Source organism: Astyanax mexicanus, unplaced genomic scaffold (genome assembly GCF_023375975.1).
Source record: "Astyanax mexicanus isolate ESR-SI-001 unplaced genomic scaffold, AstMex3_surface scaffold_33, whole genome shotgun sequence".
Lineage (NCBI taxonomy): Eukaryota > Metazoa > Chordata > Actinopteri > Characiformes > Acestrorhamphidae > Astyanax > Astyanax mexicanus.
Window position 1 is genome coordinate 2,707,259 of NW_026040043.1, and position 19,218 is coordinate 2,726,476.

General features: G+C 36.4%; 1 protein-coding gene across 1 annotated transcript in view; it reads right to left on the reverse strand.

The window, feature by feature from the left end:
* Window positions 1-18,687, reverse strand: part of LOC103029321 (receptor tyrosine-protein kinase erbB-4-like) — a 351,238-nt gene extending 332,551 nt beyond the window's left edge. The window contains exon 1 of the mRNA XM_049473086.1: window positions 18,394-18,687. Within this exon, the coding sequence (XP_049329043.1) occupies window positions 18,394-18,463 (70 nt within the window). The 5' untranslated portion in view covers window positions 18,464-18,687. The remainder of the gene's footprint in view (window positions 1-18,393) is intronic.
* Between the last annotated feature and the right edge of the window lie 531 nt (window positions 18,688-19,218).

A 19,218-nucleotide genomic window follows, 5' to 3' on the forward strand; every position in this document is an offset into this window, starting at 1 on the left:
TGGGCGATTAATCAATTTTATCAATTAATTTGAATTTACAGTTAATGTGGATGTGTTTTTATGAAAATCGATTTTCTCTGAACTTTAATTTCCACCACCGACGCTCCCCTGTGGGCTCCCTTAGTTCAGAGTGAGCTTAGCCCCTCCCTCCGTCCCGGGTGCATTGTGTCAGTAGCTAAACTATGTTGGAGAAAGCTTTGTAAAAGTTACTGGATGTTCTCACTGTATACAATAGTTTTTTACAATTGGTTGTTTCTGGTTGCACTTTAACCACAAAAGGGAAATTTAAGTGAACACAAAATTAAAACTTGTTTTTAACCATTTCTTTATCATCTGTAGTTTGATTTTTAGTAGGGGGGGGGGGGGAATAGATTCAAATCGAAAATCGGATTTAAAAAAATAAAATTGAAGATTTTTATTTTGGGCCATATCGCCCAGCTGTACCCAAGACGGATTTTAAATGAGATCATGATCATAAAAATGAACAAAAACTCAAAAGAAATTCTTTATAACGCCATAGGAAGGATACAGGACTCAAAAGGAAATTATCACTAAAACCATGAGGAAAAAGCACTAAAGAAACCAAGACTCAAAGATTATTTTTTTAATTCAGGGTTTTGTCATATTGCCAGGAGTATCGTTATCGTGAAAAAGCCATGAAATATCGTGATATTATTTTAGAGCCATATCGCCCAGCCCTAATTTACCAATAGATCTCAGTGCTGGAATTGATCCATACTCTGAATTCCTAGAAAGCAGTGGGAGGGAGCTGTAAATACCCAGCCTGCAAAACAAAAGCGTGAAGCTGTGAGAACAGAAACAGGGAGGGATCTGCAGTCAGGAGGAGCTTTACGAACAGAGCAGGACCCTGAATCATATTTACTAACAGGCAGAGGGAGCCCGACCAATCGGTTCCTCCTACACCGTGTCAAACTCCAGGCTTTAGCTTCAGCGTGAACCCGACACGCACCACATTCCAGTCCCTCCGCTGCGCCGTAATCGGCGGCGGCGGCACGTTCTGTCACTGGATGCCTCCCCCCTGCCAGCAGAATGCCATTAATGAACGCCACGCCGCCGCTGCCGTTTATAAACAGCTCGGAGAAGAGCGGCCGCCTGCTCTCCGACACAGACGAGTAAACAGACGCAGTAAAGCCTCTGGAAATGAAACTTCTCAAACTTCGCCTCATTCGGGTTCGTCTCGCTGATCTGAGCTCTGATACACACTCTAGCTAAAGGGGGCTCTTCTTCACGGTGTCATGAAAAAAACACATTTTAACCCCTTTATAGCAAAAGAAAGCACAGTTTTTATCAGTTCAGTTTTACGGTATTTGTACAGCATTCTGGTCAGTGATAAAACTTCTCAGTATCAGGGTTCAGAAAAAGAAGAAGAAAGAGAGAAGGGTGATAGGGAGAGACACAGTGACTGGCATTAACATTAAAAGGAAGCAAGACTTAAAATGCAAAGTCTTGTAAAGAGCATAAGGAAAAAACAAACCAAGGACTAAAAGAGAAGGCAGCCAAGTTATGAGCATGAGGAAAAAAGACCAAAAGGGTCCCAAAATGCTCTCTAAGACCCTAATACCAAAACTCAAAAGCAGAAGCTCTTGAATATGTTAAGGAGGAACTATCATTCAAAAAAAATGGACAAGAGAAAAGCTATCTACAGCCCTGAGCAGGGACTAACACTCAAAAAAAGAAATGCTTCCTGAGACAATTAGGGAAAACCACTAAAGAAAGCAAGATTCTAAAGAAAAAGCCTCATAAGACCACAAGGAAACCTCAAGACACAAAAAGACTCAAAAAAGAGCTCAATAAGACTATCTTGGTTAATAGAAACTATAAAGACTCTAAAAACCTAAAAAGAAACACTTTCTAAGACCACAGGGAAAAATGCTAAATAAACCAAGATCCAAAAGAAAAACCCCCACAAGACCATGAGGAGAACGCAAGACACCAAAAACATGAACAAATGCTTCACAAGACTGTCTCGGTTAGTAGGAACCAAGACTCAATAAAGAAAAGCTTCCAAAGATCATTAGGAAAATAAAAGACTCAAAAGGAAATTCTTTAACGAAATTCGAAATGAGATTCGAAAAAGGGAAAAGGGAAAAGCTCCCTATGGCAATCAGTAGAAACCAGGACACAGAAAAGACTAAAAAAAGAGCTCCATAAGACTATCTTGGGTAGTAGAAACCAAGACTAAAAACCTAAATCAGACCATGAAAAGAAACCAAGACTCAAAAAAGTAAGAAAATCACAGACTTTAAAAAAATGCTTCCTGACTCCAAAGGAAATGCTTTCTAAAACCGTGAGGAAAAACAACTTAACAAACCAAGACTCAAAAGGAAATTCCTCAATTCCTCAAAAGACCCTGAGAGAAAAAAAAACCCACTAAAACCAAAACTCAGTAGCAGAAGCTCTTAAAGATTCTTTTGGCAATGAGTTGGAACAAATACTAAGGAAACCACTAAGGAAACCCATATTCAAATAATAATTCCCTAACTCCCTAAGTCCACAAGGAGAATAAGAAGACACAAAAGACTGGGAAAAAAAATGAAAAAAGAGCTTCATAAGACCATCCTGGTTAGTAGGAATCAAGACTCAAAAAAGAAACATCCCTTAGAATGAATATCACCATGGTAAGACACTCAAAGACTCAAAAGAAAAAGTTCCCTAAGTCCATAAGCATGAACAAAGACTCAACAAATGAAACTCTTCCTAAAACCATGAGGGAAAAACCACTAAAGAAACCAAGATTCAAGAAAAAAGAAATCCCTTGGGCTGTGAGTAGAAACTAAGCCTGAAAAGGACATCTCCCTTAATCCTTAAAGAACAAAGACCAAATGGAACCAAGACTCAAAAGAAAGAAATCTAGTGGGACATATCCAGAGACACTCTGTTCACTAGAGGGCTTCACTGCTGGCTATATTTAGTGAGATAAGGGTTACGGTCAGTGGCTGTAAACACACAACCATGTGAGAGCTTAAAGTATCCGGATATATTTAGACAGGAGGTGATCCGAGAGGAACACTTCCAAACTGGACATGAGACACTATTAAGATCATGCTAGAACTGGTCACCATGTAGCGAGACTGGAAAAATGGGTAGATGTCATTATTTCTATATTTTCAGAAATATTAGCATTAATTAATTAGATACATTTAAGGGTTTTTCAGCATGAACATCCTGTTTAAGATCATCCACAGCATCTCAATCATGCAGACTTTAACTAGACCCTCCAAAACCTTAATTTAGTTTTGTTTTTAAATCATTCAGAGGTGAACTTATTTGTGTGCTTTGGGTCATTGTCCTGCTGCAGAACCCAAGTACACCTGAGCTTGAGGCCACAAACAGATGGCCGGTCACTCCTGGGAAGGTTCACCAGTTTTCCATGTTTTTTCTCCATTAGTGAATAATATTAGTGAATCACTGTGGTTCTCTGGAGTCCCAAAGCTTTACAAATGATTTTAGAACCTTTTCCAGACCGATAGATGATCAATGACTTTGTTTTCTTATCTTCTGTTGAAATATATTTTGAGATCTTTTATTCTGCTTCATGTTGTCAGTAATATAAGTAAATTCTTGATTCTACAGGTCTGTTAGTAATAAGGCCTGGTTGTGGTTAGTAGTGAAATTGAACTCAGCTTTCCAAAAAGTGATTAATCACAGTTAATGTATGAGGGCTAGCTTGGTTTGGATAGTTTTTTTCCCTTAATAAGTAAAATTAATGTTTAAAAAGTACTTTTTATATTTACCCAGGTTGTATTTGTCCGATATTAAAGTTAATTTGAAAATCTGAAAAATATTAGTATGACAAAAAAGCAAAAACAAAAGAAATCTGTTGTCAGTCTGCCTGCCATGAACTCCATGATAAACACACACTAAAGACTTCAACTCCCAGCATGCACTTACACCACACCTTCTGGACTCTGCTGATCAAGTGAATCTACAGTGTTCTAACCCACCAAGTTTCTGATTATTCACACCTGGTCCTGGTAGTATATATACCCATTGTTTGCAGTAGCTCGTTGCCTGGTATTGAATCTAGTTTTTAGCTCTTCTACTTTGCGTTTCTTTTGTATTTTGCTCTTTTGTTACTGACCCATTTTTGTATTTTTCAACTACTCTCTTGCCTTGCCCTTGTACTTATTGTATTTTTGTTTATCGCTGCCGACCCTTATTTGTCTTTTAGACTAGGGCTGCAACTAATGATTCATTAGTAGTTGACTAATCTGCCAAATATTTTTCCAATTAATCGATTAGCCAGTGATTAATTCTGCCATGCCCTCCCTCTCTGCTTTCTGTGGGCTACAGCTCCTGTTTCTAGCTTTCACTATTGGTTCAAAATGACAGAAACAGCTGAACGTGGGATTAAAATGGCCTTCAAATGTCTAGGACATTGTCCTGGTACAGTACAGGTTGGACACACCTTCTCTTTTTCAATGCGCTTTTTTTTATTTTCATGACTATTTACATTGTAGATTCTCACTGAAGCATCAAAACTATGAATGAACACATGTGGAGTTTTATGTTCTTAACAAAAAAATGGTGAAATAACTGAAAATGTTTTATATTCTAGTTTCTTCGTTATAGCCACCCTTTGCTCTGATTACTGCTTTGCACACTCTCTTGGCATCATTCTCTCAATGAGCTTCAAGAGGTGGCCACCTGAAATGAAAAGTTTTCCAACAGTCTTGAAAGAGAAGGAGTTCCCAGAGGTGTTTATTAGCACTTGTTGCTCCTTTGCCTTCTTCACTCTGTGCTCCAGCTCACCCCAAACCATCTGGATTGGGTTCAGGTCCGGTGACTGTGGAGGACAGCTCATTTTTTTGTTAAGAACATAAAACTCCACATGTGTTCATTCATAGTTTTGATGCTTCAGTGAGAATCTACACTGTAAATAGTCGAGAAAATAAAGAAAACGCATTGGAAAAGAGAAGGTTTGTCCAAACTTTTGGCCTGTACTGTATATATATATATATATATATATATATATATATATATATATATATATATATATATATATATATTAGGGGTGCCACGATTCTCTAAATACTCGATTCGATTTTAGGGTCACTGTTCGATTCTTGTTTTTCTTTCTTCTTTTTTTTTTTACAGCAGAGAGGCCTATACCAGTTTTAGATTAGTTTATGGTCAGTCATTGGTTTGATTCATCAAATTTACAATATCTTGTTTCAAAAGGTGGGCTTGATATAAGTGATGCAAAGTGATACAAGTGATCTGTAATACACAACATTAGGCACTAATGGTCAAATTTAAATAATTTAATTAAGATATATATGTAATGTCATCTAGTGTCTTTTTTTGGTAGCAGCAGTGTGCACTATTAAAACAGCAATGTGCAACATAACAAAATAAATAATAAAAAAATACAGGAACAGTCATGTACAAAATAATAGAACAATTAGAGCCTTAACAAACTGAACTCTATCCTACTATAACAGTTAAACATGAAAAATAAGACTCGATCTCTGAGAATGACATGTTTTTTTCTTTAACAAAGAAATATTATTAACTTTATCTGAGAGAAAGATGCTCCTTAAGGTACCAAAACTACGAGCGTGTGCTTGCGTAGCTTAGAGGGAGGGATTGTCGATCCTCTTTTTGACTTCAAGGCTCGAGACCATGACATAATTTCAATCGATTTCGATTAAATATCGAAATTGTGACGCCCCTAATATATATATATATATATATATATATATATATATATATTTTTTTTTTTTTTTTTTTTTTTCTTTTTTTCTTTTATCTTTAACAAGGAGTTTAATAAATCTCTAGGCCAAACTTTCACTGTCCTGATTCAGAGCGATGAATAAACCCTGACTCAGAGCGTTCGTCCGTCGCTGGGAACGCTGTGTTTTATTGGGCCGAACTTTTCGAGTCGAGGCCGCGCACCATCAGCTCCACATTTCCACAGGGGAGTTTATGTTCCTTTAAATTCAAGGAAAGAGCAATGATATTTCTGCAGGGCTGCCCCTCGTCCACCACCCTGTACCACACAAGGCCAGGGCTATGAAAAACACACACACACACACACACACACACTCGCACACACACTCCCTCAGATGCAGTCAGAGATCAGGGCTGTGGTATGAGGGCACAGCTCGGACCATCTGCTCTGCCAGCTTACATTACAGCTCCGTCAGAACGCCAACAACAAGCGACACGACCAATCAGACGCCAGGAAAAGTCCTGACTGCTGTCCTAAAACTTTCAACAGTGATTCACTCATAAGAGACTCCAACATCCCAGAGCATATACTGTTAATAATACTACTAATAAAACATTTTACACACTTATTTATACACTGTCTGTCTGATAAGCTTCTGCAATGTCACAAGATTTATTATTTCAATCCAGTGTTTCTGGATTCATTTTTCACCAAGATCTTGCAGCAGCATTGATGATGGTAGAGTCAGACCACTGCTCAAAGCAGCTCTCCTCCATCCAGCACATCCCAAAGATTCTCAATGAGGTTAGGGTCTGGACTCTGTGGTGAACTCTCTCAATCCATGTGTGAAAATGATGATCTCATGCTCCCTGAACCCTGATCTCTTTCACAATTCCAGCCCCATGAATCCTGTTGTTGTCATCCATTGATGGAATGAGCTGCTCTATATTCAGTATATTCAGGTATTAAGGTCAGCTGACCTCATTCTTTCAGCACATACTGTTGCTGAACCTAAACCTGCACACCAACTGCAGCATCAACCCCACATCATTTACCTATTAATCCACACAGATTTCTCTACTGAAAACTGTTTATTTTGGTGAGAAATGCGCTTCCATTTATTCGCAGTAAGCATAGATTTCCAGATTTCCACTAAAACTAGGTGCAGCAGCATTAGCGGCTAACTGCCAGCGCTAGCCTTGGTTAGTGCTAGTAAGTGCCACCTGACAGTGCTAGTGGTACACCGAGGAATCCTGAGTTTTCCGGTAAGACAGGGCAACGATATTAGCTAGCGGTTCTTGCCACGTAACACGGTAAACACACCGACTACAGTCTAATACAGTTTTTCCACACTGCATACACACAAAATGTGGAAATGTGCACACAAATCCAAAAACATGAAGCTCATGTGAAATGAGCTGTGACTCCAAACTGCTGAGATAAGCATATAAATAACTGTGTGTTGTTTTGGTGGAAGAATTTGCTAGAGATTTGTGGAATTTCAACAAAGCAGTTAATCATTTTCAGTTTGTGTTTAGAGTTTTAAAAAACTGAGCCAAGTTTCTAGAAATGTGTTTAAACATTTGGGAAAAACTGTAGGCTCACCTCAGAGCAGCAAAAGAGCTATCACTTGGCTAGCACATAGTTACTGGCTAATGCTAATGTTGCTCCAGCAGTGCTAGCCGGGGTTAGCAGCAGGCAACAGTGCTGGAGAACTAAACTGAAACTCCTGTTTAACTCTGTACCTCAGCAGAGTGGCTTAACTGCTTCTTAATACCTGACTGGTAGAGTTTATACATAAGGAGCTCTGACAATTTTGGGAAAACTGAAAGAATTTTAAGTGCGCCTTATAGTGGAAAAACTTAATAAATCAACATGTAGTTTTGGTTGCAGTGCTTCATTTCGCAGGATATATAAGGATATATTGTTCAGTTAGGGTGTAGGGAATGGTTTTGTGAAGTGTGTTAAGTGTTTTTATAAAACGAGCCTAGTTTACTGTAATATCTGCTCTATAGTGGTTTTCCATTCTATGGGTTCTGAGCATTGAAGAATTGAAGTATCGAGAATTGAAGAAAAAAATTAAGTGTACAGAGAAACAGATACAGGACTACAGTCTGTAATTATCGAGTTTTATGCTGGTAACAGTGAAGATTAGCTCTGTATTATGAATAAAAATCCTTTGGGATTCTTGGAGAGAGTCGCTCTACTCTGAAGCCTACAGCTGACTGGGAGGGCACTGGGCCAACAACCTTGGAAGGCTGCTGGAGACAGAATGAGGGGAAAGACATGCCCCCACCACCACCACCACCACCATTCACCAAGCACCATCCGCCAGCCCCCCAACATCCCTCCATCCCCCCTCCATCCCCCTCCATCCTTCTTCACTCCGCAGAAATAAAGACGCCCCAGGCGTTTGTTTTCTGAGAGGAATTACAAGCAGAGGCGAACACAAACCCTCCAGCAAAGTGAACGCCAAACCCTCACCAAACCCTCACCCAATCTTCCAACCTCCTCCACCCCTCCAACACTCACGCGCGAGAGGACTTATGGTTCAGCCCCGACAGTTAGCATTCGCTGCTCTCACAACGAGTATCAGCACAAGAGGACAAGAACTCTACAATCACGCTTTTCTCTTTTTTTCCCGTTTTTAAACCGTCCGTGATTTGCTTCGGTTGTGAATGCGAGCCCACCTAGGGCGCAAGAGGCACGGCACAATAAAAAACAGCCTTTAACTCCTTTTTCTCTCCATTACACTCACAAAAAAAAGGTTAAACTTCGCGCCCACTGCAAGGCTAAGGAGGACCGAGGCGAGATAATGCCCTCTCGCTCGCCGGAGGAGCCACCCCGGCCGCTTCCTCTCCTGGAATAAAGAGAAACCAGAGGCTGAATAGAAGGTTCTGGAGGGTTCCCGGCTCACGCTGAGCTCGCCATTTTTCCCCTGTCAATATTTAGACAGCGCTCCTTTCACTGGAGGAGTGAGATCAGTGTACAGACATGTCATCTTTTTTTGGACTCCTTTAGAAAGCCCTTTGACGACAGAATATCAGAATATGGAGCCACTGAGGCTCTTCTGTGCTTGTTTTAGGTGCTGTTATCACGATAATGTGCTAAACAGCTAAAATGCTAATCATGAACACAAGTAAAAACACAAATAAACAATGATTATAGCTTATAATATACACAGTGAAGAACTCACAATACTCCCAATCTCTGTTTTTCTGACTCTTGAATTTCTTTGACTAAGAATATTAAGCCACAAAGGCTCCTCTGTCCTCGTTTTTGGTGCTGTTCTCACGCTAATGTGCTAAACAGCTAAAATGCTAACCATGAACACAAGTAAAAACATAAATAAAAATAAGTATAGCTTATAATATACACAGTAAACAACTCACAACACTCTCAATCTCTGTTTTCTGACCCTTGAAGCTCTTTGATGAAGAATATTAAGCCACAAAGGCTCCTCTATGCTCAGTTTTAGTTTTGTTATTAGGCTAATGTGCTAAACAGCTAAAATGTTAACCGTGAATACAAGTAAAAACATAAATAAACAATGATTATAGCTTATAATATACATAGTAAAGAACTCACAACACTCTCAATCTCTGTTTTTCTGACTCTTGAAGCTCTTTGATAAAGGATATTCAGCCATCAAGGCTCTTCTGTGCTCAGTTTTGGTGCTGTTATCACGCTAATGTGCTAAACAGCTAAAATGCTAATCATGAACACAAGTAAAAACACAAATAAAAATAAGTATAGCTTATAATATACACAGTAAACAACTCACAATACTCCCAATCTCTGTTTTCTGACTCCTGAAGCCCTTTGATGAAGAATATTAAGCCACAAAGGCTCTTCTATGCTCGGTTTTAGTGCTGTTATTAGGATAATGTGCTAAACAGCTAAAATGCTAATCATGAACACAAGTAAAAACACAAATAAAAATAAGTATAGCTTATAATATACACAGTAAACAACTCACAACACTCTCAATCTCTGTTTTCTGACCCTTGAAGCTCTTTGATGAAGAATATTAAGCCACAAAGGCTCTTCTGTGCTCAGTTTTGGTGCTGTTATCACGCTAATGTGCTAAACAGCTAAAATGCTAATCATGAACACAAGTAAAAACACAAATAAAAATAAGTATAGCTTATAATATACACAGTAAAGAACTCACAATACTCCCAATCTCTATTTTTCTGACTCTTGAAGCCCTTTGATGAAGAATATTAAGCCACAAAGGCTCTTCTATGCTCAGTTTTAGTGCTGTTATTAGGCTAATGTGCTAAACAGCTAAAATGCTAACCATGAACACAAGTAAAACCACAAATAAAAATAATTATAGCTTATAGTATACACAGTGAAGAACTCACAATACTCCCAATCAAGGGTTTCTGACTCTTGAAGCTCTTTGATAAAGAATATTAAGCCACCAAGGCTCTTCTGTGCTCAGTTTTGGTTCTGTTATCACGCTAATGGGCTAAACAGCTAAAATGCTAACCATGAACACAATTACAGCTTATATTATACACAGGGGAGAACTCACAATCTCTGTTTTTTGACTACTGAAGCTCTTTGAGAAAGAATTTTAGGCCACCAAGGCTCTTCTGTGCTCAGTTTTGTAGCTAGTAGAACGCTAATGTTGGCAAAAGCAACTCCACTAAAGTACAGCATTATACAGGAGTTTCAGGCTAGTTCTCCAGCAGTATTGGCATTATCTGCTAAACACGCTAAGCACTAGCTCTTTCGCTGTTCAGAGTAGAGTATTATCAGTAGAGGTGTGCCAAAAAATCGATTCACATAAGAATCTTGATTCTCATTTACTACGATTCAGAATCGATTTAAAATGTCCCAAAATCGATTCTGAGGGGCGGGTTTTAGACTGATTTTGGGCTGGGTATTTTTGTTGGACCTGGCAACCCTGGGGATAGCGCTTGTCCCTTTGGAGATCTTCCAGACACACACAGAGCGTAGGTGTTTGAGAATCACCGGTAAGATGGCAGAACAAGCACTATATTACCTTAGATTAACGTGTAGTTTCAATGTTTTATGGCAGAATGCTTCATAACAAGCATAAAAAAGATCGCTAGTAGTTAGTTTCAGTAACTGTTAGCTAGCTAACTAGCTAACTTTCCAGTTCCACCTTAAATAACGCTACAGGTGGCAGCGGGCTGCAGCATTTAAGGCGGAACGGAAAAATAACAATAAGCTAATCAGAGCTAATTTCAGCTCCTCATCACAGAGGAATTAAGGAATGGACAATATGAATTAATTTCTCCACCTCCTGCCCCCTTTCTGAAGAAATACAACCACCTTAAATTAACTAGTTAATCAGCAGCTGCTCCTGAACTTTAGCGCTCCACTGCTATCATCACATCAGCCCAGCAGCGTCACCTACACACCACCGCTAGTAGCCTGGTAATAAAGCAGTGTTATTTATTTATGTATTTATTGTTCATTAACGTCATTGTGATATCCCAGTGATTCCTCTGTCACTGAGGACCCACATTCCTGCACATTTTATTGTTTTTGTAACACATTACTTGCTCCAGGACCAGTGTATATTATGGAGGGTTTTTTTTCAATACGATTCATAAGCCAGAAGCAGAAATATTTATAATTCAAATCGTTTTGAATCAAAAATCGATTTTGAATCGAATCGTGGCCCCCAAAATCGGAATCGAATCGAATCGTGAGATAGTAATCGATTCCCACCCCTAATTATCAGCCTCTAGTCTGCTGCTAACCCCGACTAGCACTGCTGGAGCAACATTAGCACAAGCCAATAACCGTCTTTCCCAGAGCACTTAGTGTACCTCAGTCTAGAGCTGTCTGGCAGCATTAGCCGCTAACCGAGGCTAGCCTTGGTGTAATCTGTAAATCTAAGCTTACTGTAAATAAATGGAAGCGCTTTACTCAAACAAATCAACAGTTTTCAGAAGAGAAATCTGTGTAGATTAACATGTAGAACTCGTTAGACTTTTAAAGGAAAATGTTTTTTTTTTTTCTAAGAATTACAGTTTTGTTTACTAACTTAGCTTAGCTTAGCTTTAAAGAGTTCTCACCACCCATTAGATGAATTAGATGGAAAACATGCCAACACCTTTGTTCCTTACACTCTAAAAAACAGAGGTACGATATGAGTACTTTTTTGTACTCGAAGGTACACTCTTCATAATTGTACCCTCAAAGGTACAATATTGGTCTTTACGGGGTCAGATTTGTTCCCTCTGAAGTACAAAGTCATTTCGAACAGCAATAAGTACAAATTTGTACCATTTAACCAGCCAAAGGGTACATTCAGTATTCTGCATCACTGTACTAATTAACAATATATATTTTAATTGCACATTTTTTTATTTGAAAGCCAGACAATTTTGTATCATCAAGTTTTTGAGCCATATTTAGTTGATGATAATGTTTATAATCTTTATGATCTTTACTGGCACAAAAACCATGGGTACAAAAAAGGACTTTCACTGAAAGGTACTTTTTTGTGCCTCAATATAAGGTACAGCCCCAGCGACAAGCTTTGTACTCTTTTAAGTACAAATCTGTACTTATATTTCTTAGAGTGTACTAGTGTCACATAATGCACCTTAGAGTGTAAAAAATGCGGTTCAAAGTGAATTACACTTCTTTTCAGACAGAATATTAACCCACAAAGCCTCGTTAGCCTCCTGTTTCGTGCTGTTAGCATGCTAATGACCCTTGTAGCCCTTTGATAACAGAATATCAGAATATTAAGCCACCATTAAGCCTTTTCCATGCTCTGTTTTAGGTGCTGTTAGTGTGCTAATGTTAAAATAGTCTGAATAAAAATGTTAATGTACTGTTGCCAGAAAAAACCTTGACTTCCTGCTGGGAATGAGTTTATACACACTTTATTCTCAGCCTTATTCACAATTTATTTACAACTTTTCTTTCTCTGAAGCAAAAAAAAACAGATTCTACTATGTCTTCTATCATGACAGCTCCCAAAACCAGCGCTGCTTTGTGTTTGGAAAAGAGTGTTTAATTGCCTTTGGCTGTTACGGGTTTATCGCATGCTTTTATAATCATGTTTATTGTCACAGCTTGATGACAAATATCAAATATCATAATTCATAATTATCTGCATCTATGAATGAATCCTTGCACCACCTTTTTATATAACAAAGCACAATATAGCACAATATAACAAAGCATTAATAAATAAATAAATTAATAAATCAATAAATAAGCACACATGCCGCTCCATTAGCACTACGCTGTATTATAAGGCATCGTATAAAGGCTGTAGGCTACGGGTCTCATGACAGAACATTTAAGGGTGGGCTACACAGCACAGCTCGCACTATTTCACACCATTAACGTCATGATACAAAATAAAATCAATACCAGAGATTTGCTTTAAAACAACATGCTCTCAGAACGCTCCCAGCAGACCGCTGCTGCCCAAACACAAAAAAAAAACCACTAAAAAAAGCAGGATTAGCCCACTGATACACTGATACGACTGCCTGGGGAAATGGTAAAATGATAAATTAAAAAAATAGTATATAAATAGTAAAGAAATCTGTTTATAAAAAAAACTAGAAACGCTCTTAAAATACATTAAAACACTTGGAATTAAAAATTAGGCTCCAAATAAAGATCTAAAATAATAACAGTAAAATAAAAATCATTTACTACCCAAAAATAGCTGTAAAATAATAATAATTATTATTTTTTTAATGCTCTATTCATACATTAAAACACATGGAATTTAAAATTAGGCTCCTAATAAAGATTTAAAATAATTACAAAATAAATAAAAATAATTTACTACCCAAAAGATAGCTATTAATAAGCGTTAAATAAAAATGCTCAATTCATGCATTAAAACACTTGGACTTTAAAAACAGACTAATCATACTATATATACTAATTATACTAATTATACTTATACTAATTATACTAATTATAGTAAAATAAAAATCATTTACTAACCAAAAAAATAACTATAAAATAATTACAACATTTTTAAAAAATGCTCAATTCATACATTCAAACACTTGGAATTTAAATTATTCTCCTAATAAAGATTTAAAACAATTACAAAATAAATAAAAATAATTTACTACCCAAAAGATAGCTATTAATAAGCGTTAGAAAAATGCTCAATTCATACATTAAAACACTTGGACTTTAAAAACAGGCTAATCATACTATATATACTAATTATACTTATACTAATTATACTAATTATAGTAAAATAAAAATCATTTACTAACCAAAAAAATAGCTATAAAATAATTACAACATTTTTAAAAAATGCTCAATTCATACATTCAAACACTTGGAATTTAAATTATTCTCCTAATAAAGATTTAAAACAATTACAAAATAAATAAAAAGAATTTACTACCCAAAAGATAGCTATTAATAAGCGTTAGAAAAATGCTCAATTCATACATTAAAACACTTGGACTTTAAAAACAGGCTAATCATACTACATATACTAATTATACTTATACTAATTATACTAAATATAGTAAAATAAAAATCATTTACTAACCAAAAAAATAACTATAAAATAATTACAGCATTTTTTATGCTCCATTCATACATTAAAACACATGGACTTTAAAATAAGGCTAATTATACTATTACTAATTATACTAATACTTATTATACTAATTATAGTAAAATAAAATCATTTACTACCCACAAAAATAGCTATAAAATAATTACAGCATTAAAAGAAAATGCTCAATTCATACATTAAAACACTTGGACTTTAAAATAAGGCTAATTATACTATATATACTAATTATACTAATACTAATTATACTAATTATTCTACAATAAAAATCATTTACTACCCAAACAAATAGCTGTAAAATAATTACAGCATTTAAAAAATAAATAAATGCTCAATTTATACATTAAAACACTTGGACTTTAAAATAAGGCTAATTATATTATATATACTAATTATACTAATACTAATTATACTAATTATAGTAAAATAAAAATCATTTACTACACAGAAAAATAGCTATAAAATAATTAGAGCATTAAGAAAAGAAATAAATGCTCAATTTATACATTAAAACACTTGGACTTTAAAATCAGGCTCCAAATAAAGATTTATAATAATTACAGCAAAATAAAAATACTTTACTACCCAAAAAAAATAGCTATAAAATAAGTGAAGTGTTAAAGAAGTCAGTTCAGTATAGCAGCTATCACACTCTTTTAGACCAGCATCTGTTACAAGAATATTTAGCAACGTTTTAAAATAGGCTGCAATGCTACAGAAATAAAGCTCCAGCAATGTTCTGAAAACATGTGACATAATAATAGTTTGCATCACAACATTATTAGAACATTTTCCACATAACATTTCCCAGCTAGAGTAATATAATTATAGTATAACTCTAATAACCTTACGGAAATGTTAAAAGTCAAAATTTCCCAAAACTAAAAATGAAAACGTTGACACAAGTAGCGTAGCAGCGACGTTGTAGCCCTTTAAAGATAGAATATCAGAATACTAAGCCATCAAGTCTTTTCCGGGCTCTGGTTTTAATTCATTTTAATTCATTAATTAACAGGTGGTTTGGAGTCGAGAAATGTGCTTTAAGAACTACTGATTTAAAGGACGCAGCTGATGTATCCTTCCTGGTCATAAATTATGCACAGTTGACTGTATATGTTCACAAGACAAAACTGGTCACTGCACAGGTCCACAAGGAAAAAAAATGTCAAAAATAGTGAAAAAATTAAACTTCTGCTTTAGTTGGAAATATAAAATGTTTTGAAAGTGTAATCATAATCACGCAAACTTTACACATGACATCGCTACAAAACATTGTTGGACTGCAAATCTGCGACCAACAGGCTACTGGGAAAGAGTTTTAATACAACCGTCATTTTGAGGACACGCCCCCTACACGTCCTGCACTGTGACCTAAAACACATAAATCATCAAAATAGTTCTAGCAGTGTTGATTAAGATTGCTCAGTTTTAAAATCTGGCGTAAGGCTATTTAGCGAAGCACAAATAGCATTGCACAGATTAGCCAGGAGAATTAGCCAGAGATAACTAGCACACAAAGCTAGCTTGTTTTAACATGATTTAACTAGTTATTGGAATATTTCAAAGATATCTTATATTATTAATTCAGCTACTTTGTATTTTTCCTGGTATTTCACACAATCAGTGCTAAGCTAAGTGAGGCCAATTAGCACTTTTCCTCTAAACGTCTTACTCTAGACGCAGCTCAGGGTGTTAGCATGAATTAGCGAACTGTAGCATGTTAAATTTGAATGTCGGTAGAGCTAAAAATAGACACTTTTAGTGTTAAATAAGCATTTACAGTGTCTAAACTTATATATGAGTAATAGTGTGCTAAAACACAAGTATATATTGGGTTAGCATTAGCATTTTAGCATAAACAGTGCTAAGAGTTAATACCTGCAATGTTTTGCAGTGTTAATATAAAATTAACAGTGCTAAACTGAAATCCACAGTGTTAAATTGGCGTTTTATCCTCATTAATCACAGACACGGCTGAATTATCCCACATTTCTACACAAATTAAATTAGCTCTAGCAGTGTTAAAATAATCCTTTGATAATTGAGTGCTAAAACTGGCTCCACACTGATAAAGAAGCTTACGCTGCCTTTAATGCGGTGCCAGCAGTGTTAAATTAGTTAAATTAACTCAATTTAAAAAAGGTCTATTGAGTTATTGTGCTCTTGTCGGGGACCAGAACGCCTCAGGTTGAGTTGAAATCTGTAATATTCAATTTAAGCTCTTGAAATATTTAATTAATTCTTACATTTCTGACCTTTTTATTGAGTTTTAAATTCTCACAGCATCATATTAGAGTTTATACAGTATTTATAAGTGATTTATGTACAGCTCTGGAAAAAAAATAAAAAATATTAGTAGAGCACTTCAGTTTCTGAATCAGTTTCTCTGATTTTGTTTTTGATGTTTGAGTAAAATGAACATTTTTGTTTTTTTTTCTATAAACTACAGACAACATTTCTCCCAAATTCCAAATAAAAATATTGTCATTTAGAGCCTTTATTTGCAGAAAATGAAAAATGCCTGAAATAAAAAAAAAGATGCAGAGATTTCAGACCTCAAATAATGCAAAGAAAACAAATTCATCTTGGCATCATGTTCTCCTCCTCCACCAGTCTTACACACTGCTTTTGGATAACTTTATGCTGCTTTACTCCTGGTGCACAAATTCAAGCAGTTCAGTTTGGTTTGATGGCTTGTGATCTTCCATCTTCCTCTTGATTATATTCCAGAGGTTTTCAATTTGATAAAACCAAAGAAATGTATCATTTTTAAGTGATCTCTTATTTTTTCCAGAGCTGTATATATAGTATAATTTACAAGGCTGCTTTTCTAGACATGGATTAAAGGGCCCATTAGGGAGGGGTAATATGGTTAAATGTATTATTGTGATATAAAATATTATTTTTATCAAAAAGATAAGTTCAAATGTATTGAGTACGGTTTAATTGGTGAACGTGCAGCACAGTGTGAATATAAATCACTGATCTGTAGTAATTGATAGTGTTTATATAGTAGTTTTAAGAAACTGCCGCTATGTATTTTGTTTGATTTAGTGTATTTTATTGTAGTTTGCTGTGTCAAAATATTACAATAAATATTGTGTATTATAAAAACAGTTTTTAATAATCAAAATAGTATGGGTGGGCCATATTGGTCTCAAATAATGTCACAATATTTAAGGGTATTTTCTGCAATAACGATATTTTTGGCGATTATTTATTTTTAAAATTAATTTTAAGAATGTATTACTTCACCCAAACAAATATAAAAGTTATTAAAATAGTATAACTATTACATATTAAAGGTATGTAGTATAAATTTGAGTTTTATAAATTCATGTAACTTTTAATTCTTAAAACGTTCAATTCTGGATAATCTTCATTTTTTTATTTTTTATTTAATGTTTCAAGACCTTATGTTAGTTAGTAGTTCTGTTAGTGCTACAACATTACTTTTCTCTTTACATTATCTTAACATTTGCTAAATGTTCCATCATACATTTACTTTTTACTCGTTCAATTTTGGATTCAATTCTTAGAACTTTTTTATTTAATGTTTTTAAAGGTTATGTTAGTAGTGCTACAACATTTTACTTTTCTCTTTACATTATCTTAACGTTTGCTAAATGTTGCACTGTACATTTACTTTTTAGGACGTTTAATTCTGGATTCAGTTCTTAGCACTTTTTTATTTATGTTTTTAAACGTTCTGTTAGTAGTAGCAACAACATTACTTTTATCTTTGCATATAATGTCAAACGTTTTTAGAACGTTTCTTGAACTTTATTTATGTAACCTTCCTTTCCAAAATGTTGCTAAACGTTCTTATAAATAATGTCCTAACCTGTTAGCTGGGATGGAGAGATTTCACACCAAACCTTTTAGTAACGTTACAACGCAGGTTTACCTCTTAGGATGTTAAATTCTGTATGTTCTAAGAATGTTAACGTTGCTGCAACGTTATTTGTATCCATGACAACTTTATTGGCATCAGTTTAATTAGGCAAATCAATTAGTCTTTAAACCCTACAGAGCTTCACCAGTGGACCATCAGCTTCTCCAACTGGTTCCAGTGCCACCACTAACCCCAAGCGGATGGGGGTTCAACTTCACCACACCCGGTGAGTCCACCTACCTGCCTGCGAGTCTCCCATCCCCACGGCCGCGTGCAGCAGCAGCAGATAGCCCAGCAGTCTCATCCTCATCCTCGCGCGCGCGTTAGCTATCTCCTGCTCCGCGTTATCTCCTTCACATGTTCACGAGCTCCGCACGAGGGTCCTACACTCCGCGCGGCTCCCGCATATCCCGAGCCCCCGCGCGCGCTGAGTAAGCGTGCGTGTGTGCGCGCGTGCGTGCGTGCGTATGCGTGTCCCCGGGGCGCGCGCTGCCGGTGAGGGTAAAACTTGACTCCGCGCGTCTCGAGCGCTCAGACTCCACCGCTCAAGTTCAGCTCCGGCGCCGCCGCTGGCCACGCCCCCACCCAGCACCTGACCACGCCCAGTGTAGAGGGGATAGGTTAATGCCGGCAGAAGGAACGCCCACGGTGACGCTGATTGGCCGGAGGTCCGGAGCTGTTTAACACACTGAACTGCGTTCATACCCACAACACCTGCTGAACACACACACACACACACACACACACACACAGTAATACGCACTAACACACACACACACAGTAATACACACTAACAGACTAATGCAAACTAATACACACTTACATACTAATACACATACCCACACACCTGCTGAACACACACTGACTAATACACACACACATATACACAGTAATAAACACAAACTGACTAATACACACAGTAAGACACACACACATTTACACTAATACATACAAACTGACTAATACACACACTGGCTAACACACACACACTAATACACACTTATATATAAATATTCACACACAGAAATAGTAAAGTGTGTAAATAATAAGACAAAGAAAAAGAGA